This window comes from Numenius arquata, chromosome 9 (genome assembly GCF_964106895.1).
Source record: "Numenius arquata chromosome 9, bNumArq3.hap1.1, whole genome shotgun sequence".
NCBI classification, from domain to species: domain Eukaryota; kingdom Metazoa; phylum Chordata; class Aves; order Charadriiformes; family Scolopacidae; genus Numenius; species Numenius arquata.
The window spans coordinates 12002158-12029764 of NC_133584.1; the positions used below are offsets into that span (position 1 = coordinate 12002158).

The 27607-nt window shown below is 51.1% G+C and overlaps 2 protein-coding genes across 3 annotated transcripts; one reads left to right on the forward strand and one right to left on the reverse strand.

Annotated features, from left to right (window-relative positions):
• The first annotated feature begins 1054 nt into the window (after window positions 1-1054).
• On the forward strand, window positions 1055-3700 carry SLC51A (solute carrier family 51 member A). The gene is made up of 9 exons (XM_074153867.1): window positions 1055-1156; window positions 1357-1451; window positions 1829-1983; window positions 2080-2153; window positions 2238-2396; window positions 2530-2641; window positions 2769-2915; window positions 3103-3208; window positions 3315-3700. Exons 1-9 carry the CDS (start codon window positions 1122-1124, stop codon window positions 3449-3451), a joined length of 1020 nt encoding a protein of 339 aa, XP_074009968.1. The 5' UTR covers window positions 1055-1121; the 3' UTR covers window positions 3452-3700.
• A 2064-nt stretch (window positions 3701-5764) lies between these two features.
• PCYT1A (phosphate cytidylyltransferase 1A, choline) lies at window positions 5765-26479 on the reverse strand. 2 transcript variants are annotated; one of them, XM_074153309.1, is made up of 9 exons: window positions 26399-26479; window positions 19002-19142; window positions 16149-16248; window positions 13829-13945; window positions 11645-11796; window positions 10750-10828; window positions 10149-10291; window positions 8905-9093; window positions 5765-8321 (listed from the first exon to the last, which is right to left on the reverse strand). In XM_074153309.1, the coding sequence occupies exons 2-9, from the start codon at window positions 19116-19118 to the stop codon at window positions 8115-8117; spliced, it is 1104 nt and encodes a 367-aa protein (XP_074009410.1). In that variant the 5' UTR covers window positions 19119-19142; window positions 26399-26479; the 3' UTR covers window positions 5765-8114. The 2 variants fall into 2 exon arrangements, with proteins under 2 accessions (XP_074009410.1, XP_074009409.1); XM_074153308.1 differs by lacking the exon at window positions 26399-26479 and having other exon boundaries at window positions 19002-19265.
• Between the last annotated feature and the right edge of the window lie 1128 nt (window positions 26480-27607).

Consider the following 27607-nt stretch of genomic DNA (forward strand, 5'->3'; position numbering starts at 1 on the left):
GGTAGATGAGGGTGCTGAAACAAAGGGGGATGAGAAGCTCTGTGGTGGGCTAGGCAGCTGCAGGGCCCCAACCTTGGGATGTAGGGCATCCTGCTCCCATGGAAGCCACAGCACAACAAATCCCCCCATTCCATTCCCGTGGCAACCACAGCACCCCTCCCTCCCCCCTCCTTGCCCTCCCATCCCATTCCCATGGCAACTGCAGCATCCTGCTCCCATGGCAGGGTGCTGGGGACCTGTTTGGGGTGCTGGTGCCACTCTGGCTTCAGAAGGAACCCATTGCCAGAGGGGCAAAGGGTGGGGGCTTGAAAGTCCCTGGGAGCCCAGTACAAACCAGTGCTCACTTTCCTTGTGGTGCTGAGAGGACACCAAGAGCCGTCGGCACTTCTGGGACCCATGAGGATGCTGGGATCCATCTAGGGCAAGGATATGCTGCTCCCCATGCCTAACACCCCAACTCCCCACTTGGTGTGTCCCCTCCAGCCCACCGTCACCCTCCCCATGCCCAGGCTCTGCTTCTGTCCCAAGAGGCCATGGCGCTGAGCGCTGGGCCAGCCCTGCCCTCTAGTGTCATAGGAGCCGCTCTCAGCAGGGCTCAGCCCCGGGCTGCTGGGAGCTGAGCCCTTGCAAACTCCTCACATGGCCTGCAGAGCCATGCAGGATCTGGCAGGCTTCCCACAGCCCCGCAGCATCACCTCCCACCCAGCCACGGCTGCCGGGGGGAACACGAGGAAGAGTCCTGGACCCTACGTGGCACCGTGGGGACCCCTGGCACCACAAGCCCACCTCCGGGGTGCCCAAGGGGGTGCGTAGGCAGCGTCACCCCAGCACAGGTGCCCTGCTCCCCACACATGCGTGCCAGCATGGGTGACAGCCACCCTCCCCGGCACCCCGGGGTCAATAACCGGGCGGCCAAGGGGGCACGCCAATGGGAGCCCACAGCGGCGGGAGAGGGAGGGGAGTGCTGGAAGTTGCTGGTTAAACTGGAACAAGGCGCGGCGGCCTCCCCGCGGTCCCTGCCCTGGGGACTCTGACCCCGTGGGCCGGCGAGGGGAGCCGAAGCAGCCAGTGCCGAGCAGCCCCGCAGGCGCTGGGACAGAGGCAGGGAGGAGCAGAGCAGGATGGACCCCACCATGGAGCTGGCAGAAGACCCCAGGTGGGTGCTGGGGACCCCTGTGCCACTTCGTAGCCAGGCAAATCCAACTTTTTGGATCAGGATTTCGGGTTATTCCCTCTGTAAAGGAAGGGAGGTGACTGGAGGGTGAGGCGAGCCGGCCAAAGGACACCAGGGACCCTGCAGGGCTGTGTCCCCATGTCCCTGCCGTCCCCATGCAGCGCTCCCCTTCTTCTCTGCAGGTTCCCCCTCCCGTTGGTGGAGATGCTGATCAGGAACTTCAGCGTGCCAGCAGCCTGCTTCTCCCTGCCACCCACCTCCCGGCAGCTGCTGCAGCGTAGGTGGGGGGACTGGGTGGGGGGGACCCTCCTCTTGCCACTGGTGGAAGCAGGACAGGGATGATGGAGGGAGGGTGGCTGTGGTGGGTGCAGGCAGGGAGCAGCCCCAAGGAACGGGGAGGCATCAGAGGGCTGCCAGGGTCTCACCGTAGCCCTGCCTGCGGGGATGGAGGTGCCCCAGGGAAGGCCAGCACTGGTGCAGGTGACATGGGACATGGGAACAGAAGCACCAGTTCTGGCATGGCCAGACGTGCCGAGGATGTGGCAAGGGGCTTCCCAAACCTGCGGAGTGGTGGGTTGGGGGGCAGCTCCCTGCTGTGGTGGCCCCAGGGGGGACAGGACAGGATGGAGATGGCTTCTCACGCCTCCATGGCAGATCTGGACATGGCCCAACTCACCATCATGGGCCTTGCCACCATCATGACGCTGCTGTCGGTTGCAATCTTCGTGGAAGAGGCTTTCTACCTCACCCGCAAGATCCGCTGCCCCATCAAGATGAAGACCCTCCGCTGGAGCAGCTCGGCCCCTACGGTGAGCTGGGGTGTGGGGATGGTGGGGGGCATCACCCCAGGGGGCCAGGGCCACCCAAGGGGTGCCAGCAGTGTGCCAAGTTTGCATCTCCCCCAGGTTGTGTGTGTGGTCAGCTGCTTCGGGCTGTGGTTCCCGCGCTCCATGATGGTGGTGGAGATGGCTACCACGGCGTAAGTATTCCCTACACCAGGGCAGGGGCACCAGGGAGCCCACAGGGCCTGACCTGCCTTCCTCTTCCTCTTTCTCCTTTCCAGGTACTTCTCCATCTGCTTCTACATCATGATGCTGGTCATGGTGGAGGGCTTCGGGGGGAAGGAGGCGGTGCTCAGTGCCCTGAAGGACGTGCCCATGGTGGTTAGCACTGGGCCCTGCTGCTGCTGCTGCCCCTGCCTGCCCCGAATCACCATGAGCAGGTGAGGGATAGTTGGGGTAACCCCCTGCCCCTGGGGAGGGCTTTCACCCCCTGCTTCTGCTGGGGTGGAAGAGAAGTCCCTGGGCAGGGGCACAGGGACCTCAGGGTGCTACCGGTCTCTCTCGCTGTGCCAGGAGAAAGCTTCAACTGATGTTGCTGGGGACTTTCCAGTATGCCTTCTGCAGGGTGTTCGCTGTCTTCCTGGGGCTGGTCCTGTTCACCGATGGGAACTATAACCCTGCTGACGTGAGTGCCAGGGCACAGGGATGGGCAGGGTGATGTCCCGGACAGGGAACTCCACCAGCCCTCACCTTGCCCAGCAGGTTTAATCAGCCCAGGCATGTTTTCTCTGTGTGTTGTCCCCCCCCCCCAGATCTCGGCAGAGAGCGTGGCCCTCTGGATCAACACCGTGGTTGGTGTCTCCACCCTCTTTGGGCTGTGGGCCCTGGGCATCCTTTTCCGTCAGGCCCGGCTGCACCTGACTGAGCAGAACATCCAGGCCAAGTTCTCCTGCTTCCAGGTGAGCCCCTGTCCTGCCTGGCTCCCCCCTGGGTGAGAGGCTCCTCCCGCATGAAAGGTGAGGAAATGGTGGGGCAGGAGCTGCTGGTGGGCAAGAGCCAGGTCTAGCTGTGGGAGAGTGGAGAAGGCTAAGGGCAGGAGCCTGGCAGCAGCACAGCACCCACCATCTCGGGTGTTGGTGGTTGCAGATCCTCCTCCTCCTGACGGCACTGCAGCCCGCCATCTTCAGCATCCTGGCCAACAACGGCAACATCGCCTGTTCGCCGCCCTTCTCCTCCAAGGCCAGGTCCCAGCGTAAGTCGGGAGATGGGGAAGCGGCATCGCCTGCTCCCAGCCGAGTCCCCCAGGGAACGGGCACGGCTGATGAAGGCAGCTCCAAATGACCCTTCTCCTCTTCCAGAGATGAACATGCAGCTATTGATCCCACAAACCTTCATCCTGGCCGTGGTGACCCGCATGTATTACCGCAAGCAGGACGACAAGCCGGGCTACCAGCCCGTCAGCTTCACACCCGCAGGCACTCAGGTCAAGGCGTGAGCAGAGGGGAGCAAAGTGGGTGGCGAGGGGCAGAATGATGCCGGGGAGCTGGTCCGCCCTGTACAACCATCTCCTCCTCATCCGACCCTGGGGAGCTGCCGGCAGCAGAGGAGGCAGAGGGGGAAAGGGCATCTTGGCATGGGGTGAAAGGGTCTGAAACCTGAAGGCCACAAGCCAAAGGGATCCGTGAAGCCGCCTCCAGCCTGGGGGGCTCTCGTCTGGCACTGAATAAAGATAAATTTGTACCTGAGTCTTGTGTTGGTGACTGGGCTTGGATAACCCCAGGGTGGGTGGGAGATGACTCCACACAGGGAGAAGAAGATGGAGCCCAGACCAGCACAGCCACGGCTTCGGGCTGTCACGAGGTGCCCAACATCCAGCTGTGACACTGACGTCTGGGAGCTGCTGGCTGGGGTCTGACGGCCAAGGCAATGCCAGGGCAGCGGCATGTTCTCCTGAGACCTCTGGGTGGGTCTGGCCTGTCCCTGGGGTATGTCCTCCACAGCAGTGGCTGCTCCTGAGAGAATGGTGGGAGGATCCACACATGCCAGCCTGATGCTACACAAAGGAGGCAGCCTTGAAGCACCTTCATAACACAGGCAATTAGTTAATTGCCTTAACACAAGTCTTAACCAGCCTTGAACAGGATCAGGTCCAGAAGTAGTACCTACTCTACACCTACAACAGAGGTGGGGATGGACATCAGGAACAATGATGACTTGCAGAAACCTCTGGGTTATCTTTTTCTCCCCACTGAAGCATCTTCTCACTCAAACCACTGCCAAGATGGCAGGTTGAGGAGAGCACGACACGAGCTGGCTGTGCTAGGATGGCAGAAGGGATCTGGCACACACTGAGTAAAATGACTTTGCGCTTATTTGGCTAAACATTAAAAGCCAAAAACCCAACTCCAGAAGAAGCCAGTAAGACACACGGGTGTGTACACAGGCCCATAAAGAGAAACCAGCAGAGCGAACACTGACTGGGAAGAGCCTGCTCGAAGCAGCCCCTGCTGCAGGGCTGGAGGTGACGGCAGGACTGGGTGATGCAGGGTGGCCAGAGATGGGCAGCAGATGCCAGATCATCAGCACTAAGACCAGAGCCTGCTGCCGGGCACCACCACAGCTTCCACTGATCTGCACCCTCCCATCCTAACACCTCTGGGAAGTGAAGAGTCAGAAAGCCAAAGCTCCCAACTTTTATTTATTTGATTCATCTTGGGGGAAAAAGCAAGTTTTCTGTCCCGTGAGGAGGGGGAAAAAGTGACTCTGAGCTTTTTGTGGGTGTCTGTGTTCAAAGTGAAACTGCTCAGCCGGAAGATGCACTGGTGATCAGTTACGAGATTGCCAAATTTGACAGACTCCCAGCAACAGCGCACGGCCATTACCTACACGGCTTTCTAGGCCCCCACAGAAGCGCTGGGGACAAGCAATCTCCTGGTTTTGCCAAGAAGCAAAATATGGGACTTGTACCCAGCCGTCAGACAGCCAGACCTAGCTCCTTCTCTGAGGGCAGGTAGGAAACCCACACCTTTACAGCAGCAAGAAGCCCTCACTGAAGACAGTGGGCAAGACGCAGGGTCTGTCCCACCAAAGTCACCGCTACTGCCAAGTGTATTCACTGCTCCAGCACCTGCCTCCAGTTAGAAGAACTGGACCCCAAAATAAAGTCCTGACCCTCTATAAAATGCACAAAATCCTGTCAGTGCAGGTTTGTGCCGTAATTTCCTCAAGAGATGAGAAACCTTTGCCTTCAACCCTCAGCAGCATGATGTTAGAGTGCCACACTTCTCATGCCTTGCTTCTACCAGCATCCTCGGCACCTTTCAGCTTTGCCCTGCTGCTGCTGTTCTCTGCCATGAGAAGATCCTCTCCCACGGGCTGGCCGGTGGTGCCAGCGGCCTCACATCCCAGATCTAGAGAGAAACTGAGGTAGGGATGCCTTGCAGGAGTCGATACCTCTGGATTTAGCAACATCAAACTCCACATGTTCTTCAATGCATGCTAGTAAAGTTTCATTTTTCCACTCTACCTCTTACTTCTTGCTTAATTCCAGCACGTCTCTTCCAGATGCTTGTTTTGAAGAGTGCGGGGTGGGCGAGGGATGTGCCGGAGCAGCAGCACTGGGTATATCCGCAGGTAACAACAAGTTCCTGGAGAACTTGGCTCATATGTCTTGCCCAGAGATGAAGCTCTATCCTATTCCTGATAGGACAGGGCAGCACTGGAGATAAAGCTGGTGCCGCAATCCAGAAGGAAACACAGAAAACAAAGTGGGTGGGGAAAAAAAAAAAAAAAAAAAAAAGACTAGCCTGGGATTCGAGTGTCCATTTTAATTTAAGTGCAAGGAGGAAGCAGGGATTATCAGTTACAATAATAATAACAGCTCTGTTATTCCAAGCTACATGTAAAACCATGGCTGGCTTCGTACCAAGCACCCCAGGTTTTGCAGGGAGATCAAGAAATACGTTAAGGTCTCCGCAGAACAAACCACCGTCCAAACCACCATTGTAAATCCATAATTACAGAACACTGTTGCATAACTTGTGTTTAAAACAGTAGTAAGGCTCTAAAGCAGCCTGACCTTTGTGATCCGGCTCGGGAAAGCAACGCAACACCCATACTGAGGGAAGAGTGAGGAAGTGAAGGTGGGGAGGATGAGGGAAGAGAGAACGTGGGTGATACAAAGTAAGTGCTCTACCACTCATAAACCAGGGATTAACAACTGGCTTGTTCCAAGTGACCATTATTTGCTCCTTACAGCTTAAAATCCATAGCAGCCAGCCACGCTCCCAGAGCCGTGAGGGTCCCTGCTGAGAGAGGTCCAAGTGGTAGATGAGGAATCCCCAAAATACCTTTTCCCATACCAGCTCTGGCCTCAATCGAAGCACAGAGCCTCTGTCAAGCCCTTAAGGCAGCATGACAAAGGATCAGCAAGATAAAAGCTGGAAAGAAGCAGCAGCCTGCTCCTACCACAGGGCTCCTGTGTCCCCTGGAAGCCTCCTTACACGCGCTGCTCTCCAGGTCCCGCATCCTGCTCTGGAGACCTCCCTGCAGTATGGCTGACCGGGCTCCGAGCTGCTCCCAGCACGGTAGGAGGATACAGGCAACTCAGCCCAGCAGCTCCATCCAGAGACAAGGGATATCACAGCCAAACCCAAACAGAAAAGCAAGTGGGAGCTTCACAGCTATGTCACAGACAGTCCAGCCCCTCCAGTGCTGGCTGCTAGGACAGGGCACCGACCTGCTCTGTACACGGGCATGCAGCATGGAGAGGGCAACCGCCCGCGGGGAGCCGCAGGCCACAAAGCTCAGTGCTCATTACAGACACAACAACAGGCACGACTTGGACCACTGTTTCAAACGAGCAGATTACACGTTTAAAATCTTAAAAAGCTGCAGCGCTCTCTAATGCTCTTTCTGGCCCACCTCGAGGAGCGGAGTAAGCGGGCAGAGATTTGTGCATTGAGTGCGCAAGGCAGGTAACTGTCACACGGGACCGGGACCCTTCACTGGGGTAAAATGTGCCCTTCATCTGTCCAGCTGCACACGCCAACCCAGACAGCGAACCGGCTGTACACGAATTCATGTTTTGTCCTTATAGCAGCGACTTCACGGCACCAGTGTAAAGGACTGCTCCAGTCCCTAGAGCACAGCAACTGAAACACAGACAAAGACGCACAGAGCACAGTGTTGAGGGGCCATTTGGACAGACAGCAAGACTTATTACACACCAGAGACTGGGACAAGGAACTTCTTCAAGGAGTACATACATTCATTTCCTACCTGGGCTCTCACACCCCCAAGGAAACGCACAGAGAGCAAGTGCCCCGAAGCAAAGATTAATTCTCTTCTCTCCAACAGCAACTGAGGGCTGAATTTTAGCTCCAGATTTAGCAGTCTTGTTAAGATTAGCTGGAAAGGCCTTTCCCCTGCAGCCCCCGTACACATTTGGGGCTGTGAATGCCACATGCTTACGGGGAGTGCGACCCTATAGTGCTGTGACTTCTTCCAGGGTGCAACTCCTGCGTGCTAAACTGGTAGCCCCCTCCCCAGCACGTCCTCACTGCCACACGCTGGGAAGCTCAGATAAGAGGCACACAAGCACTACAGGGTCTGCTGGACAAGATTCCTATCGGTGTCTCTTATTTCCTAGAAGCTTCTTTACACCACTGTTCCCTGTGTGCTCTGGAGGTCATGCTGGTTGAGGAACCGAGGGGCCTTTCATTTGGCAGCGGCATGGATACTGCCTGGGCTTGCAGGGGAATAAGACAGAGGAGCTGAAGGAAAGAAGGGACAGATGGGTCCTCCCACTCTCCCTCTTGCCTGGAGGTTTAACAGGGGAAAAGAAACCAAAACAAAAGCCACACTTGAGTGCTATTCTTTGCGCTTTAAAAGAGTATTTTCTTAAAATATAAAAACCATCTTCCCCCTGGAAAACACTAGAACGTAAACAATAAAAAGGGGATTTGGGGAGGAGAAGGGAGAGGAGGTCTGAATGTGCTTCCAGGCAGCAGCCCTTGCTAAGAGCAACGGGTGCCTCCAAGGCCCTGTGCTCACCGTCAGCCCTGTTCCTATGGCTCTCTTGCACATTTAGAGTTCCCCAGTGGGTCCGGACTTAGGATTCGGCGATTAGTGATTCGCAGCAAATCCCGGCTGGTAGCTTAATCCTCTTCATCCTCACTGATGTCGTAGGTGACTGCAGACTCGTTCCTGGAGCGGTTGGCCGGTGAGGAAGGAGGAGTCTTGGTTGAAAAGGGCCAGCGGAAGGATGGAGATGGGGAGCGGTCATGCGTGGGGCTACTGCTGGGACTCTGCTTTGGGCTGATGGCCTGCAGCATCCGGCCCTTGCCTTCCTTCAGCATGTGTTTCTAGTGATGGAAGAAGGAAGACAGTTAGTCGGCTCAAAGAGCGATTGAAATGGACACTACTTACAGCTTGTGCGGCATTTTGAGTTGTGTCCCTTCAATGCTTCATGCAATACAAGAGCAGAAAAAGCCCAAGCATCGCTCTAGCCTTTGGAAACTGCACGCAGTGTAATCATCACCCATTTTCAATTACCTCTAGCATGAAGTGCCTGTGATATTTACCCAGCAGCACAGGAGAGACTGGCAAAAACAAGTAGCTTCACGCTCATCCCAGGCCAGTGACAAAGTGACTGCCAATCTCTTGGCTGCTCAGTGGCCTGCAGGACACAAGCTGGAGTTTACAGGCCGGCTTATGGGACATGGGGGCTTCTGACACTACAAAAGTAACTGGCGTTATCCAGCCGGCAGAGTGAGGGCTCCCTGTAAAGTGGCTTCCCAAGCCTGGGACAACTGGTCTGGAGACAGGCTTCAAGCACTGCAACAGACGGTAAACGTTTGCTCTGCAGAGCATGGGCTCCAGAAGCCCCACAATGACTGCCGAGCTCTCCAAAATCCCCCTTCCTCTTTTCCCAGAGCGGATCCTTACCAATGCGCCTTCTGGGCCAAACATCTCCAGGAAATTGCCAATGAACTCCCGGGACTTCTCTTCCCACTTCTGAATGAGATCGATACTCTTCTCCTCCACTTTCTGGACAAATTCCTTTGACTTCTCCTCTACATCCTTCACCCTCTTTTTCACCTTATCCACACGCTCCTGGAGGTGATATTTCTTCTCCTGTACAGTAAGCAGATCAGAATACAGCTCACCAGATCTGAGTGGTGACCACCTCTGCTCTGTGTTATTACACTGAACTGCTGCCTAAGACTCAGCATCTCCATTAGTCTCGTGACACTTCCCCTTCAGTTCAGTGACACTTCTTCCCTAGACTAAATGGCAGGCACACTGGGGCTGCGAGATGCTTTGTGGCAGGCACTGGCACAGTACACAGAGCAAGACTAAACCCAGAGATAAGCACTATCTAATAGGAGTGCATGGAAGAGGGAAATATTTATACATTGTACAGATTAGATTTGAGTGACCTGCTGAAAGTCTCTTTGCATATCACAATCGCACAAGTCTTTTTGCTGGGTGTTTTTAAACAGAGGCAAAGTTAGACGCCAAAGACAGGTCAAGCAGCCGTTACCTCTCCTGTTTCATTTTTGTATTTGATTGTATTTAAAAAAAATAAGCACAGTATCCGAGTGATAAAAAAAAAAAAAAAGTTTACTATTTTACTACCAAGATCAGAAGTGCCTTCTGCCACGTATTTTGCTTGCAGGCTAGAGCTGCTCAGCGCAGGATCAGAAGATGTCCTTCTTTCCTACCCGAGCACTGCTGCTCCTGCAGCTCCAGGAACTGAGAGCAAGATCAGATTTTATCCTAACAAATGACTCTACCTGAAGAAGGCGTCTGAGGGAAGGAGAGCGATGAGACATGGCAGCTGCTGCCAAGAACAACCCACACTTCATTCAAGAAAACACACATTTCACCACACACCCTGTCTCCAGCTCTTTCAACAGGTAAAATGTCACGAAGACATTTCTGACAATGGAGGAGTATTAGGCAAAACCCCAGTTCCTCTGGGTGGGTCCCAGAGGCAATTTCAAGGGCAGAAGTAACCTAGTTTCTACTCCAAAGACACTGGTTCAGTAGAATTGCTTAGCTCTGCAGACTGGCCTTTTACTGGCATATGGCAAGACTGTGCTACCACTAGATCAGACTCTACTTCTCTACACTCTGTAAGATTCTGCTTCACACAGCTTGTAGTGAGACATGTGGCTTCAACTCACGTTTATGAAGCTGACATTGAGCTCTTTAGCAGTGTAGCCCCGCTGCAGGTTCCGTCTGGCATAAACATCATAGTCCCGCACGATCCGGGTGATGATATCTGATGTTGAGATCCCCTCAGTCCTCTGCGTTGGCGCAAACATGCCTAAAGTTGGGGAACAGGACCCAGGACAGCTGTAGCAAGACACATGGCAAAAAGCCGCTGCCACCGCTATTAGGAAACAATCCCTCCCATCAAGACCTCATTTCCTAGAAACAACTAGAGGAGCCACTTTGCCAAGTTCATGAGATTCTCCATTTGTGAGAATCTGTAAGCCAAACTGCAGTATTTTTTCAAAAGGTGGCTGTTAATTCTATCACAATAACTAGACTGGAAGTAGGAATTAACGCTGGGCAATGGCTGGCCTGGGACATGGAACAGTCCCAGCCTTGTGAAGTAGGGCCCAAAGCTGGGCTTCTTTCTGCCCTCAGAGCCTCCTGGGCAGACCTTGTTCCCAAAGGGCCGCTGCCACTTCCCCAGGCATAATCCTGACATACAGGGGCACAGGAGAAACTACAGCAGATCTTTTACAGGAAGCTCTGGAGAATCTGACCCAGACCCACCTGCTTCTTTTATATGCTTATAAACATCATCACTGCCAGCAGAAGAATAGGGGATGTCATCGTGCGCAACAAAGTCGATCTGAAAATTAAGAAAGCAATGCCAGTTAACATTTTATCTTGAACACACAGGTCTCCTGCTTTCTGACAAAGGATTGTAACTTTTTCCTCAAAACCTCCACGCAGGAGTGTGACAGAGAACAGCAATATACTTTGCTCAAAAAGCAACCCAGATCAGTCCCAAGTTCTCACTGGCAATTGCATATCAATTCTTAAGCACACACCAGAGAGGAAAGGCTGGGACTAAGGACACAGCTGTTTTAAACTCCACAGAGAAATGGCTTGTTAATGGCAACAAGGGTAAACTAAGCAAACTCCCCTGGAGACTCCTCCACCTCCCAAAGCAGTTCAACAGATGTTAGAGACTCCTTTCACTTTATCTTGCCAACTGATAAAAGACTCTCAAGATGGCTTGCCTGGTCTCCTGCTGCAGGGAAGCTGCTGTAGATCTAAAGCTGCTGCTGCTGTAAGCAGGGAGTTGGACTAGATGCCCTCCAAAAATCCTTTCCAACCCATGTTATCCTCTCCCTGCTGTGTATTTCTCACCAATCTGTAATGAGCATCAACTTCTCCTGGAAGTGCAAGAACCCTCTCAGGATTTTTCACCATGTCACAATCTCTACCTTATTTTAACATTACCTGCCAGCTCAGCACATGCTTCTAGTTTCCCAAGAAACCCACTCAGTTCCCATAACCCAGCTCATTCTATATTTAAGGAGTTTCAACAGAAACCGGTTGCTCAGGCAGAGGTCATCCCCATGGATGGATTCTTGCTGTAAATAGCGAGCACAGACAGAGGCTAATCAAAATTCAGAACAGATCAGATGTCACAAATTACCCTGTGCTCTGCCAGGAACTCGGGGGTGAGTGTCCACGGCGCGTTTCTCACCACTTCGTCCACATAGCGACAGTGCTGCACAGCATCATACCGCTCATTTTCATTCATTACCGTGAAGCCCTTGAAGTTATGGGTTAGCTCATCGCTGCAGACTGAAGAGAGAGGCACAGAGAAGAGTGAGCTCGAGGAACTTACCCCAATACTTTACAGCAAAAGGGCCTTGCACACACCCCCGGCTAAACCAGGCAGTTCCATCTGCTGACGGAGGCTGGCGATGGCACTTTCAAACCCAGCTTTTCCAGCAACAAAGCAACAGGAAAAGGGAGCAGTGCAGGGCATTAAGCTCCTGTGCAATTCTAGGCTCTTTGGGGGAATTCTAGGCTGTTTGGGGTCCCCTGCAAGCTGGGGACCTACACCCTATGCCCTCAAGATCTCTAGAGCGTAAAACGCTTATCAAGAAAATCAGCCAATACAGAATACAACTCTCCTGTATGAAATGGCACCTGGGGATCTATCGGGCAGAAATCTGCTTTTAAACCTACAGATGTCCCAGGCTTGGAAACTGAAGCTCATGAAAAAGCTTCCGATTTCATGAAATGCCGTTCACAGCCTAGTTTTTGGGAAGTTGTGTTAAAACAAAGGGTGAGTTCACAGCAAATCAACTTAGCTTAATTATTATGTTCTATGAGAAAACAAATGAGCAACTCTTCATAATCTACAATGTAAGATATTAAGAAGGAGGGAGTTTTATTTGGTTATCATTATTACTTACTGAAAAGTAAATAAGGCATTAACAGTCTCACTGGTATTGGACATATTTATATTCTAGACAAACAGATGATAAAGAGCGGGTGAGATTGCTCCCAGCTTGGAGCTAATGTTCACTTGGGCTGTGGCCTCTTGCCTTTCAGTTCCTGGTGCACAGGGATCAGTTCATTGCCCTCCACCTCCTCACCAGTCTCCCAGAGGCAGAGAACACGATTACACACCTTGCTACATTAACATGTTAATAGTTTGACCTGAAGTTATTTTCCTGCCTGATGTACAACATTTATGTACATAGGGGTGTCTTTCCACTTCCAAGATTTCTAAGCTCAGAGCATTTTGTAGATTGGAGCAACGGTTTCAGCTCTCCTCCCTCTCTTCCCCTTCCAGACACTACTGTACCACACAGAAAAAATGCAGAAGTACCACTATAAAAATGCCCTCAGCAGCGAGTGAAAATGTGATAAGGAAACAAACCACATGAAGACGTTATGGTCGCTCTCTCACAGGATCAGAGTTTCATTTTGCTTCAGAAAGCTAATGGTAGTTGAGAAAACTAGTTAAAGGCATTCTCAGCTCTATTACTTTAACATCATTACGCAGCCTGACCAGAGGTCACCTCCTGATAGACAACATGCACAGCCTGAAATGTCTTTAAGATGGGTGAAGGTACAGGCACAGAGGTCCCGTGTGGACAGAGGCCAGCATATTACAGCAGCCAGAAGCGTTTCCTCTTTCCCGTTATATTCCTGAAGGAGGCCTGGCTGAAACACCTCTGCTAGATCCCCTTGGGCAGTCAGCAGGACATTCCTGGCATCATGTGAAGACCTTTGAACCTAACAGACAAAATGGGGAACTTTTGTTTGCAGAAATGGGGCCTCACTGATTTCCACATGGCATGGAAATTCCAGGCACCATGCCCAAGGAACCACCATTATCTCCATGCTCCTAGCGGGACCTGTTTGGTATTAGCCATAAGCAATCCCCAGCAGAGAGCTGGAGCAGGGAGGAGGTGTTTGACTTGCAGGGGAATACAGATGACACAAAGCTCAACCACCCACGGATGGACTGTTCCTCATTCGTTAACTGCCTCATTCAAGAGGCAGATGCTTGACTGCCCCTAATATATTTTGATACTCTGACGTGCAACTCACCTGTATCTGTCACAAAATAGAGGGGTCAAGTTAGAACAGCCTGATCAGAAATCTTTTCCTCAAGAGCTCATTTGGTACAGGACATCTTTCTGCAGACACATTAACTCTCAATATATTGCAATAAGACTCCAAGAACATTTGGAATGCAGAGAGTGCCACTAAGGCCATAAAGACAAAAATCCTGCTATACCACCTGTAGGCACAACCACAGAGGGAAGTAAACTGTACTCCTACGACAGCCAAAGTCAACAAGGTCACTCCTTACCTCCGACAATGAGGTATGTGTTTGGGAAGAGGTTCTTTGCTTGCATCAAGGCCCGGGCATGTCCAGAGTGAAACAAGTCAAATATTCCATCGGCATAAACTCTGACAGGGCGATCCACTGTGCCAAAGAGACAAAGAGACATTTGTGAAGATGCCTTCCTGGAGAAGCAGCTGTTGCTCATGCCTGCATTTGGGGACCTTCTGAAACTCATTGGGGCGTTGCAGAAAACCAGCAGAATGCAGAGCCACAGCCAGGAAAGATTTGTGAAAAGAAATGGCTGGTGCTCTGCCTTCCCACACGAAAACAAATGCTGCTGAGCACAGCACTGAAATATAACCATGCTCAAAGACAGACTCAAAACCTACCACGTACTCACCAAAATGAGGTGAAGGGAGACCAAGGGGAAAGCAAACCCTGGACATCTCCCTCCTATGGAAATCCAAGTGCAGCATTAACTTTTTGCACAGCAGTGAGCTATCAGGGGGAACTGGCAAAAATGTTTCAGAAGTGCCCAATTTCCCCCTGCCAGCCACAATGGCATCTCAAGACCTTTTCAGCATCCTCCTCTGCAGCCTGCTGCTACAGCTACCAGTCTGGCTGAGGGACTAGACTGTTCTGATTCTCCACCAGCATCACTGGCTCCCCCCAGGCCTGTGAGGGGTGTGTGACTGCATCCAAAAACCCAGTTTGACTACTGAAAGAAAAGTAGATACAGTTCTGCCAAACACTGGCACCATCAGCTAAACCCATAGATAAATAAGGAGGAACAAAGTTTTCCTCAGGCCACCTATGCCAGGGGAAATTGTAGCTCTTCTCTTTGAGGTCAGCATGGAGGTAAAGTGAGATAGTGTAGGACTGCCATGTAATAGCAGGAGGCTTCCTGGCTTCTGGTCTCCCAGGACCACACAGGAGACCCCCAGCTCTCTTGCTGCTGGTAACAGAAAGCCACACATTCTTGGTATCCAACGGACTTGGGAACGGCTTGCTGCTCTCTGGCCCCATTCAGGCAGACTCAGATGAGTGGTGTGAGAGGAGGCACACCAAAGCTGCAGTGATGAACGGGAAGAGATAGGACCTAGCAGGAGAGCTGAAACCCCATGAGTCTGAGCAGGGCCCTGAACCTTCCTAGAAACAGAGTTGATGCAAAGGTAAGGTTGTTAAATTCCAGCTAAACAGAGCAGTCAGTTTGAGGACAGCCTCTTAAATCACTTTTCAGCAAGTCCACCTCAGCCCGATGATGTCAGGAGGCTCTGGAGAGCCAAGGATCTGGACATCTGAGACTGCAAAAGCTTTCCGTATGCCAGAAGAGGGCTGGTCCTAGATGGCCTTTAGTAAAGTGCAGTCATGTTCTGGAAAGTGGCTGGGACATCCTTCCCTTTTCCTCCACACCTGCAGCAGCTACAGTTCCTGAGCACAGGCATAAATAGCAACAAGGAAGCATGTGGTGCACTTTAGTTTTAGCAGGCAGGAGAGCCATCACTGTTGAAATCAGAGACCTTTGTGCAGGCTCTGGAGATTTTCAACTGGGATATCATTGCGGACTGTGAAAAGCATTGGTTTTCCAGAACCTCCTGCAGGAAACCACTGCCAGGTCTCAATCTCAGCAGGATCATCTCTCAGCAGCAGTCAGGTAGGTAGAACTGCAGCATTTTTATTGTCTCAGTTTCTGTAACAGGGAGGCCAAGTAAGACAACACCATCTGCATGCTCTGGCAAGAGAGGGCAGCCATCCTTCAGTCAGGAGTCAGTCCTGCCTCTGCCTCCTCTTTAGACTTAAAAAGAGAGCAGTGTTTCTCCTAGTCTGGTTTAAAGACTAAAAGGACATGTTCCTGTTGTGGGGCTGGCCTACTGGGCTTAGTAACACTGACTTTAATTCAAATCCAGACTAGAATGGGACATTCTGGACAATGATGTATGTTGGTTTTATTTGCCCATCTCAAGTTTCAGAAGACATGACTTTTAAAGTACTTAACTTTAAGCTACCTCAGACAAAGTAGTGCAGAAAAATGTTCAGCGCTGATACAACTCTATAGCTGTCGGAGGCATAGGAAGAGCTAAAGCACAAATATCTGTTTGCTTCAAATAGTCTTACTGGTGAAGGTACAGCTCTTCACACACAAAGGCTCCAATTTCAGTTGTACTGGCAGGCCCAGTTTCACAGGGAACAGTTATCACCAAAGCATTAACTAAGTCATTGGCTGCAAACCTGCTGTGACACACAAGGTTGGATCAGTCTCAGAGATATCAAAACCATACACACACACCCCCACCTCCCCAAAACTCAACATTTATACAACCTTTCCAGTCTGGCTTTTACTTACAAGGAGTCCCTCTCATCGCTTCTTCATATGTTACTCTGATGTATGGCTTGCTGTAATCGATTTCCACTTCATCTGAAAACGGAGCTGGTTCCCTCAGTCCCTAAACAGCCAGAGAAGGTCAGCTGTGAGAACGCAAAGGTGAATGCGTAGTGGCAGCACTGCGACTGCAGTGTCCTAGTCACCGAGTGACTCACTGTGTCTCTGCAAGGTTCAAACGCATGTACCGAAAGACTAATTAGTGTTAAACCTCAAAACAGCCCTGCAGGGTGATTAGCCTGAGTTTAGAGAGAGAGAGAGAAAATTCGACTTGTGGTAGTCACACTGGCCCCAAGAAAACTGGAGGCTCAGATCTGCAGCTGGTAAAAACAGATTTTTGACAAACAGCAGCACAAGCCAAGCCTCATTAAACCTCACTGTCGCAGCTCCAGCTATGCCCACCCAGGCAACACCACCGCTTTGCTGTGCTTGCCTGCTTGTGCTGTCGTGTTCAAATTGTAACAGCTCCTCAATTTAAGTATACAAATGAGCAGAAGAGCAATACCAACAGTAGCACAAATTCCCAGGGAACGTGTATCGTCACCCATTTCTGAGCCATACACAGTGAGAGACCGACCTCGACCTGTGGAAGAGTATCTCCAGCTGCCGCAGGAAAACCCCTCTAATCTGCTAGCTTGACCAGAGCAGTATGTTTAACCACCAGCTGAAGTCCAGATATCGTTTCTGTTCTCCTCTGAATGGAACCAAAACATCTACCCTTCCCAGAAGAGAACAAACAGCTCAATTTCCTTCTAGCAGGAAGGTGTGGGGCAGCAATGGATGTCTCTTTCCTGAGCCAGAAGACTTGGAAGCAAGCTTGTAGTAATCATTACAGTAACACCTTCAAGCTGCAAAAAGCTAATCAGCAGTTTCCTCTCTGGCTTCCTGTCCCATTGCAGCATCCTGCCACCGTGCCCAGCACCACAGCAACCAGAAACACCACTGCTCTTATTGCTCATGTCATGCCTTATTAGAGTGCTCAAAGTGAAGGAAAACAACCACTGACCACTACATTCAAGCAAACTGATACTGCCAAAAATCTCCTTTTAATTTATTTAGGCTCCAGTACCCACACTTCCCACACCACCTCCTCTACCAGGATCCTTACTGTTAGGTTAAGGCCTGCAGGTCTCCTGTTTCATCACTGCCATTGTATCTGGGACTTGTGAATAAAACCAGATTCTTTGTGGCTCGGTTGCCCCATACCCGATATGAAGCTAGGAATAAAAGCATTAGAAAACCTATCAAAATTATCAGAGGATCACAGAGGAATGCCCTCAAAAGCCCCTGCCACAGTCTTGCCCTTCCTCTGAAGCGCCTACGCGGGTCAGGACTCAACCTGATGTGCACAATACAACAGGCTCATGGTTCAGCAGGCTTGTTACTACCCCACTGCTTTAGGGGAACACTCCGCCAGCCAGCTCTTTAGTTGGGAGCGATAAAAGCTTCAAGGCAATGTCACAGTTAAGCAAGGCTATTACTCTTGCTACAATAAATAAAACTTTCACAAAAGGAAGAAAAAAGAAATCTTTCATCAGGAGGTCTACATTAGCCCTGTGGCTAAAAAACAGCCAGGAAGTTTAGGAAGTGGCTAGCCATTACTTGTGTTGTGGTGTTCATAGACAGATGATTAATTTCTAACACAGGACAGACTCCAACCTGAAGAGCAAGTGATTCCCACAGGATAACCTGTGCACTTCTCTTTCCTTACTAAAATATGTGGGGTCTTTAAGAGGGACAGGGTGGGTTTTGACAACAATCATGGATATTAAGGCTCTGTGGGATAAGTCATAGAACAGCTCAAGCCTCCAGTCCCAAAGCTGGCCTCCCAGTTCTCACTGCTGGTGCTGCTCTTACTTTGTTACCATCTGTCAAGTGCCCTGGGACAGGACTGAAGTACTCCTGAAGAGCAAAACATTGTTATCAAAGAGGAAAGCTGCAACACATCACTGTATTTTGCCAGGACTATGACCCCAACATGACGTGGCAGGGATGGTAGTTGGCTTTTGACAGAGATAAGGAAAGAGCAACTGGGGTACACGTGATACACGTGTACTTCGGGGCAGAGAAGAGCTGTATAAAGCCCATCATCGCAATACTGTGGCGAGGACAACTTGAAGCCAACTCTTTACACTGGCATAGACCCCCTTTAGAAGAGATCCCACTAGCTTTAGCTTGTTACAGCTGTCCCAAGGTCGATCTAGAAGGAGAAATCTTTATTTTTTTATTTTTTATGAACACTCCTGAAGTATCAGCAACATAAATGCTGTCTCCTGCCAGACCAGGGGAATCAAATGAACAGTCATCTTCCCAGTGTTTCAGAGTGTGGATTCAATAGATTGCTCCTGCAGGTGCCTAAGATTTCAGATCCTCCTGCAGCTGCCCTGACCCGAACAGGACTGCTTTCTGCCAGGTGCTAGAGTTGTTATGTGCTTGCCTGGAGAACTCCTCCCTCCTGCTGGGTCATTTAAGAAAACCCACCTGTGAGAAATGAATGCTGACTTCCCCATGGATATCTATATCCCTGCCCATTCGGGTTCAGCTTAAGTGACTATAAACAAGCCGGACACACCACAAAAGCAGCTTAGCAATGCTTGCCTCAGACCTAATTTAAGCCCATGTTGTACGTGTGTTATTAGTATGAACAAAGGAAGATTTTCAACTGGCTTTGCAAGAAGGATAACTGCTGTCATTTGCTTCTTCCCCCCCTCCTTGTTTTCTGGGTCCGCAGACAAATCATCACATTTATCTTTCTGCTGTTATGGCTCAACGTCCTAATCTTGCAGGCACCTAAAGCTCCTATCTCTGCTTACTTACGAATGAGCGTCGGGACATTTTGGGAGGGATTCCATCCAGCTCTGCGGCCCCATTGGGGCCAGATCCATCTTTTCTTCTCTTTCGGGAATTCAGCCTGGAGGAGGTCGGTGGCTCCATCTTGCCAAGCACGTCCAGTCAGAACTGGAACAAAATGAAGGAGAAGGGGAGAAAAAAAAAAAAAAAAAAGAGAAAAAAAGAGATATTTCTCAGCTTTTCCAAAGCAGAATCAGTCGACAGCAGGCAGAGTGTACAGAAGGTCAGTGCAAAGACACAGCCACCTAACAAGGGGCTTAGCCAGTTGTATTTGGCATCAGCTGCCAAGGCTTGACAAACAGTGCCTGGTGGGAATACTGAATCATTTAATGCAACCCGGAGCTGTTCTGCAGAGAGAAGCGCGCAGCAGTCAGCTGGCTGGAGAGACACTCGCTCAAGAGTTGCAATGCAAGTTATAAATCATTACTACAAGGCTAACTATGCTATTTTAGCATCTGAAAAGCAACCTAAGGATTAAGGCATGCCCAGTCCACATTCAGCCCTCCCCCAGCTCTCATTCTGATGAATGCAAACACTCTTCTACCCTTCTGTGCCTCCCCCTTGCCCAGCAAGACAGCCAGTGGGTGTGCTGCATCCCCGTACAATCCTAAACAGAGGAAGGAGCAGATGGACAAGAGTGAGGGACAGGGTGCAACCCATGGTCATAACTTAAATGACTGGCTGGGTGGCTCTTAACTTTCCTCTTTGTGTAAGACCAAGCTGCAGCTCCCCAGCAGGGACAGCTGCCACCGTGCTCCCCTCTCGTCCCCTGTCCCCACTGCAGTGGTGACTCAGCCGATGGTGAGGCAGCTGCTGACACCACATTAGGGCACAGCTACTTCTGCCACTTTACGCACCAGGTTGTAATTAGCGGTGGTTCAGCTGAACTGCTTCTGTGATGAACAGACAGACTGACCACCAGCTTGGGACAGAAATCGTGACAGCTATCTGGAAAGGAGCTATCCTTGCTTTTGAACTGGAGTCGTCGTACCTTCCCAAAAGGGCCCCTGGTGCATTAGGAAGCCCAGCACTCCACACAGCTGAAGCAAAGGGATTTATAGTAATTTAGGGATTTATAGAAAGGTACGGCAGCAAACAGCCCTTTTCAGCTGCTACAGGAGTTAGAAATGGGTGCTAGATTTGCGAAGTTTCTAACTAAAGAGCAGCATTATCTCTTTTGCTCACTTGAAGTGTGCAGCTCTCCAGTGCAGCAAATGGCACTTCTGACTGGCATTCCTGAGAGCAGCACGACCCCTCCGCCCAGGAATGATGCTTATGTGCATGCCTCAACACCCTAATAATAAGAGCCGTGTGGAATTTAAAACATCTCCCCACCCACATGCGGTAGGTGTCCTGGAACACATTAGGTGGGGCAAGCGGGAGGTATGGGAAAGGGCAGATGTCCCTCTGAACACCATCCCTCTCCTTGGCAGGGAGTCTCTGCCGAGCGCTCCCGCTCAGGACGAGCTGTGACTGTCCTCGGTAAGGGCTGCTGGGCAAAGCACTGCTGCTCAGCAACCAAGAAGTGTGGGCTTTGTCAAAGAGATCACTGAGTGGTCAGACTCACTCAAGCACAAATGATTCCAGGTTAAGGAACGTTCCAAAGTAAGGAGTCAAAGGCAGTTCAATAGACACGAACATACCACTCTCCCCATCCAGCATCAACACAATGATACCTTACCAACAGCACTAGGACCAAACACAGCCGAGCTGGTTTTGGGCTACATGCATACAGGTACCCCAGACTGCTCTGCTACACCTAGCACTATGCACCCAAAATGGCAAAAAAGAATGTTAGGTGAGTGAGGAGCCAAAAAAATATTGGGGAGAAGATGAAAGTGACAGTGAAGAGCAGTCACAAGGACATTTCAGAACCGCATGAGCCATCCAGCACTCGCTTCCTAATGCCTGCAAGCCAAGTTTGCCGAGTTTCCCCCATTCCCGTAATTAATTTACTATTTCCTAACAACAGACAAACACACGGGAGTGCGCACAAGCAATTTCAGGCAAAAAGAGTTTGCAACCCTGAGCACCAAGTCTTCCAACACTTAAGCAAACATTTAACTTTCAGGGAAGATCTGTGCTATAAACGCAGCAGGTTCCAGAGGGCCTCTGTGAAAACACAGGGTATGACACAAGTAATTCTTAGGTTTTGCAAGGTGCCACCTCGCAAGCACACTCTGTATCAGTTATTCACTTCACCACCATGGTCCTAGCAGAAACCACCCTGTTCACAAAAAGGAGCAGACCTCTGCCTCTTGTTCAAGCAACCCCAGCGTTCATGGAAACAGTAGGGGGAAACAGCAGCAGATTTCCTTGTTATTTGGTCAAAATAATTTCACTGTGCTTCAAGTCACCTGTGGGTCTCTGACCACTTGCTTTCCTCCCCTTTGGAGAGAATTAAAAGGTCTGTTAATGTGCTGAATGCAGTCACTCTGAACCACTGCCCAGGAAAACATTAAAAATCCCTGGCAGAGGCTTTGGTGCTGAAGTACGGACACGGCAGCCTCCATGCACAAACAGGTAAAGCTCTTGCCGATTTAGCTTGGCCCACCAGAGCACCCAGACTTCTCTGCACAGAAGTACACTCTCCGCTGAGTTATCGCCAGCGTATCGCTGCCGGGTGCAGAGCTCAGGGCCAGCCAAAAACTGCAGGTTACAACAGAGGGCAACACTGGGCTTCACGCTGATGTACAGCAGCACTGGCCCAGCCTAGGAGAAATCTCCAATGGCTTCTTCCAACCCCTCCTACACCCAGCCACCCGCTTCCCTCCACCCTAACTCACTTTGCCATTTCTCAGGGTATACGTAGTCAAATGATGCAAACAACAGCTTGAGCAAATGGATTAGGGGCTCTTTATCAGGGAACATACTGATAGGACAAGGGGTAATGGTTTTAAATTGAAAGAGGAGAGATTTAGATTAGATACTAGAAAGAAATTCTTTACTGTGAGAGTGGTGAGACACTTGTACAGGTTGCCCAGAGAAGCTGTGGATGCCCCATCCCTGGAGGTGTTCAAGGCCAGGCTGGATGGGGCTTTGAGCAACCTGCTCTAGTGGGAGGTGTCCCTGCCCATGGCAGGGGGGTTGGAACTCGATGATCTTTAAGGTCCCTTCCAACTCTAACCATTTTATGACTCTATGATTTGCTTTGCGTTAAATAAGCAGCAGTGGTCAGACAGCACCAGCAGCAGCTCTGCCTGACGTACCAAGGGAGACACCAGCTTTGAGGATGCTGTAAATACGCTCAATCTGCTCTGATGTTACAGGCTAAATGTTGCTGAAGGCGCCACTGCAGTGTCTGGAGAGCTGGGCACTTCATGAGTGACACAGCTCTGCTAATTACTCAAATTAATGCATAAATTAAACAATAATTTTACCACTCTTCAGAGCTTTAAAATCTCTATCCTGTGGCTAGCGTGTTTCTGGGAAGTCCTCCCAGCATCAAACTCACCTTCATTAAAAACATGGAACATGTTGTTTTTGAAAACAAACCATACCTTACTGTGATAAAGCTACTAATCTTAGAATGTTTCATTTTGACCCAAATGACTAAAATAGCAACCAAACAATTACTCACTAACAATGGGACCCAGCATCTGTAGCTGAGCTTAATACATGAGTACACAGCCTTGCTTCCCCAAATGCGTAAAACACCAACTGTTCTAAAATTAATTACATTTGCAGCAGATGGGGAAGGGGGAAGAGAAGATAGCTCTCAAACCTCACTCTGAAAAACTCCAAGATAAAAAGACAGACATAATTGGAAGAGCAAGCCTGTAAAATATTAACATAATTCTGTCTAAAGCGTCACCCTCCTGCGTTACGGAGAATATGAGAAACTGCTTGCTAGGAGCAAAGTTAAAAAGTGCCCCATTTGGGAAAGTGATGGGCAAATTACAGTCTCTGCGCCACTCTACAAAACACTCGGGGCTTTGCTTCTGAAATTTCTTTCTCTGGTGCATATCCTTTATCAAAGAAGCGCTTTGCATCACCTGCCAGCAAGTTCACCTCAAGAGAGAGCTGTACGGGCTCTGTGAGGAGGAGCTGACTGTCAGAAGGCAGAAGAGTTGCTCTCCCCGTCCGGGAATCCCTCCTCTCAGTCCCCAAGTGCAGACATTGAATGAAGGAGGGGAAGCGGTCGAAGGGAGAAATAGGCGTTTTCTTTGAACCGTGGCAGTAATGGCCTTCAGAAATCATCCAGCACTTTGCCAAGAGTAATACTACTAAGCTCAAGTGATTTCCCACTGAAACGCAGCTGCTTCTGGGAGGGAAGAAGGATAAGCATTGACTACCACAAAGAAAAAAAAAAGAAAAAAAATATATATAGGCAGGGAAAAAATTTAAAACTTCTCCCTTAGTGCGAGTTGACCACACCATTGTTGGAGCTGGAATTTAGCCACGATACCCAAGTTAACACCTCTGGCAGATGGAGAAGGCCAGAAGAGGCATGGCAAATCTTCTTGCTTAGCCAAAGCTTTATCTCACTGTCTGCATCTCCATGGCCAGTACCCATGTCTTGTTTAGCCTTGGTGGTGCCAGAGAACTGCCTGCCTCACACTACAGGCAGGTCAGATATTCCTGCATCCTAAGCACACTGACGGCATGAGGACCTGGCCCATCTGCATTCTACCTATCTGCATTCTTTATGTTTTGACATCCCAAGGAATTTCTAGGAGGATATTATCTGCAAATCTACATGCCATAGCTTAGCAGGATTTCTTTGGCCACTTCCGCTGCTTTTCACTTGCAGATTTATGCACCGAGGCAAAATAAATCCTGCTACTTAAACTCGAAGCCTGTGGAAAACAAGAGCTGACTGCAACAACTCTGTCAATGCTCCAGACCAAGGCTGTTCCATTTCCCAGGGATCTGCATCAGGCAGGCTTGGGCAGTGAGGTCCCTCCAACCCTCTCAGCTCCAAGGCTCCCTGGGTGGCACTGGCTGTTCCCGGGCTCCCCCATCGTCCCACTGAACTCAGAAGGCGTTGGCACAGTCAGATGTGACTGTCATGTGCTGCTTTGCCTACAAGATCACTCCACTTCACAGGAGCAAGCTATTTCTCTTCTGCTGACTCATCTGCAGGCAAACACTACTAAACTTTGCACTCTGCCAGCTGTCTGCAGAGAATTGCCTTGACACATGGACAGCGAGAGCTTCAAGGAAAAGGAAGAAGTCCTGTCACTTCAGATTATTCCCCTGCCAGGCTGTAAAGTACCCAAATGACCCTTGGTCATAGGGAGAAGAGGATCCTTTTCCCTTTGTTCTCCCTCACCTCCAACCCCCAGTTTACAATTAACCTTACTGGTGGGCATCCCTTCCAGAGGTCTGTTGTAGACAGAAAGACTCAGAAGAAGTTAATGACCAAAGACGTACAGTGAGAAACTGATAAAGCCTGTTTACAAGATGAGGGTTAACCTGTACATAATTACTGGGAGAGATCAGGATGTCTCTTCAGTCTGTGCTTAAAGATCTTGTCCAATCTCCAGGGCAACTTAATTCCCGGCTCCAACCTGTGAGGCCCCGATTTGCCCCAATCTCTAGACTGAGGGCATCTGCTTAAAAACAGAGTGCTGATGGCTGCAACCCAGCCTGCTCACCTCCAGGAGACTGCGACTCGAGACTGCGACCAGAGACTAGCAGCTCTATCTAGACGGCCTAAGCCCCTTATGAAGGTTACTGCAGGATCTGGCAGGCAGAGTCCTGTCTACACTGAAGACACAGGCTGCCTCGGCTACTCTGGTTGAGCAAAAGCAGCTATCCTGCAGCCACATGAGCGTTAAAAAGGGACTCCAGTCCAACCAGTGCCACACACTGCTCCAACAGCACCCAGACCTTTGCTACACCAGCTAAAACCTTGCATCCCCTGCTGCTACAGGCAGGTGGATAATATTTGCTCGAGCAGAGCCCAAGCACGCAGAAGTACCCGTGTCCTGCAATTGATGAAAAGATGCTTCTTTTCACCAAGAAAGTCCTGAACGGCTTCAGATAATTCTCTCTAACGCCACCACAGCTGAAATCAGTGCAGCCTGATCACCTAGGCAGCGCTGCTAGGAAATACACGCACAAAAAAAGAGAAGCTGTAGGCAAGACCTTCTCTGTGAATTCACGGCCCTTCTGGGTACACCAGAACCCCGAGGCACCCAGCGTTCCTGGCAGATGACAAAGTCTCTGCTGCGGTGAGGGAAGCAGCAAGAATCGGGTTTATGCAGAATATTGGAGAAGATTTGGAGCCTGCCCAGGGACAACGAAGTACAAGGAAGGGCGGTTGTTCTGCCCTGACGTTTGTGCTGCCTTGCATCGTGTTTTGTTTTTAGGGCTTAACAACCAGAGCCTTTTGAGACTTCGGGAGGCAACCTCCTTTAGTAGGTTTACACATCAATACCAAATCCTTGCTCCAACAGTTATTTGTTTGCGGCTTCTACAGTAATTTCAAGACAATTCCAATCCAGATCGTGGACCAAGAAACTTCCAAGTAATGAATTTTACTAATTCTGCATGTACAGGAAATTGCTTCAGGAAATCAAGCGCACATATTTGCCACCTGAATTTCCGAAGCAAATACGGTGGCTGTCCTCAGGCCCTGGAGCCCTGCGGATGGACACCCAGCAATACCTGCTTCTGACCACACCAGCCCTTGCCAGCCCTAGGCTGGGAGACCTGGTGCAATGGCACAGGGTGGGGACAGAGGAAGGAAGGCCACCTGCAGCCTCCTGCACCTCCCTCCACAGCGAGCCAGGGCTACCGAGGAGCATCACAGCTCTCAGAATTCCTGCAGACTTTAATTACAAAACCACTAATTAGCGCAGCCAGGACTATGGTGGACACAAAAAGAGGGTTGGAGAGGATGCGTCCCTGTACAGCAGCTAGGTCACACCTTCCTTCTCCACAGTCAGGGCCACCTCCTTCTTGTTCTGCTCCTCTCTCCCCAGGCCTTGACTGTGTCCCCTAGGTTGGGGGGATGTCCCCCAGAGCCCCCACACTCCAAGCCCTGGGGGTGTGCTCCAAAAGTTTCCCAAAGCATCTGCTGCTGTCTCCTCGCAGCCTATTGTACCCTTCCCCACACGGCACCCCAGGGGAGAAACCTGTCCCCAGAGGCACTCCGCAGGGACACCCCCTAAAGCCATCCCAGTGCCCTCCCACCCCCGCATTCCCCAGTGACAGACCCCACAGCCACCCCAGCGTCCCCCCGACATTCCCCAGTAACATACCCCACAGACACCCCCGTGCCCTCCCCACAACCCCCAGTGACAGACCCCACAGCCACTCCAGTGCCCCCCACGTTCCCCCGACGACCGACCCCCACAGCCACCCAGGTGCCACCCCGCGGTGCCCCCACGCTCCCCCCAGTGCCGCCCCCCTACCAGCGCTCCGCCGGCCGCAGACACCTCCGCAGCCTGGCCCGGCCCCGCCGCCGCTGCCGGAGCCGCTCCCGGCCCCGCCCCGCTCCCGCCAACGCCAACGGGGCGGCGGGCGGAGCCGCTGCGTGTCGGGCCGGGGCGGCAGGAAGGGACCGGCCGCGCCCCGGGAAACCGCGCCCGCAACCTCCGTTCCGGCTGGCAACGGGGCCGGTCTCGTAGGATGGAGGGTTCCCCGGGGCTCCGCGCTCGAACCGGGGCCCGGCGGAGGTTTGCTGCGGAGACCCACCGCCCTGCGGCCCTTCACCTGCCAAATATGAACTCGGGGGGCTGTGGAAGGAGGGAGCCAGGCACCCCCAGAGCAGACCCGGCTTCACGGCAGCCGGAACGATTGCAGACTCAAACCTGCTTTGTACAACGCCTCTGGGAAACAGCGGCTAAAAACCTCAATAACGGAGCGAGCGCAATGTGGAAAATGGTGATTTAATGTGCTCTGGGCAATCCTGCTTTAGCAGGGGAGTTGGACTAGATGATCTCTAGAGGTCCCTTCTAACTCTTGACAATTCCATGAATCGCTGTGACTTAAGAATGAAAACAAGAGTTTGAGGGCAGATACCGCCTCCTGGCAAGTGTCTTTATGTGGAGGGTTCCGCTGTTCCCCAAAACTTGCTCTCCCAGGTTCATGCACAAACCAAATAGCGTGATTGCATCCTCTCTGCAGCTCCCTTAGCGAGCCACAGCCACAGGCAGCAAGCAGGGAAGCCACCCTCTGTTTCCCATCAGAGGAAAATCACTTTCAAACAAACACAATAAACAAACAGGAGTGCGCTGCCTCCGGTATTGTGGCCAAAAGAGTGATTCTAGAAGGTGCATCGTAGTTTGTGATGTCCCTGCTTTCCAAGAGCTGCAGGGGCAGAGCGCGTTCTGCTCTAACAGCCGGTGAGGGCAGGATTCGGGATTCCCCTCGCCCAACTGGAGCACTCTGAAAGCCATTCGTGCCATTGAAATTACTCAGCTGTGCTTCCTCCTCAGCCAGCACAGAGAGAACAGGCACCACCACAGAGCAGCGCATCCCATCTTTTGATGGGCACTCGAGATGTACTCTGGTGGCACCCACTCTCTCAGGAACCAGCCCCATCCTCTAACTTTTGGGGAGATGGAAGGCTTTAGCACCCCTTTTCTGATCTACATCAGCCTTTTCTACTGCTCCTCTCT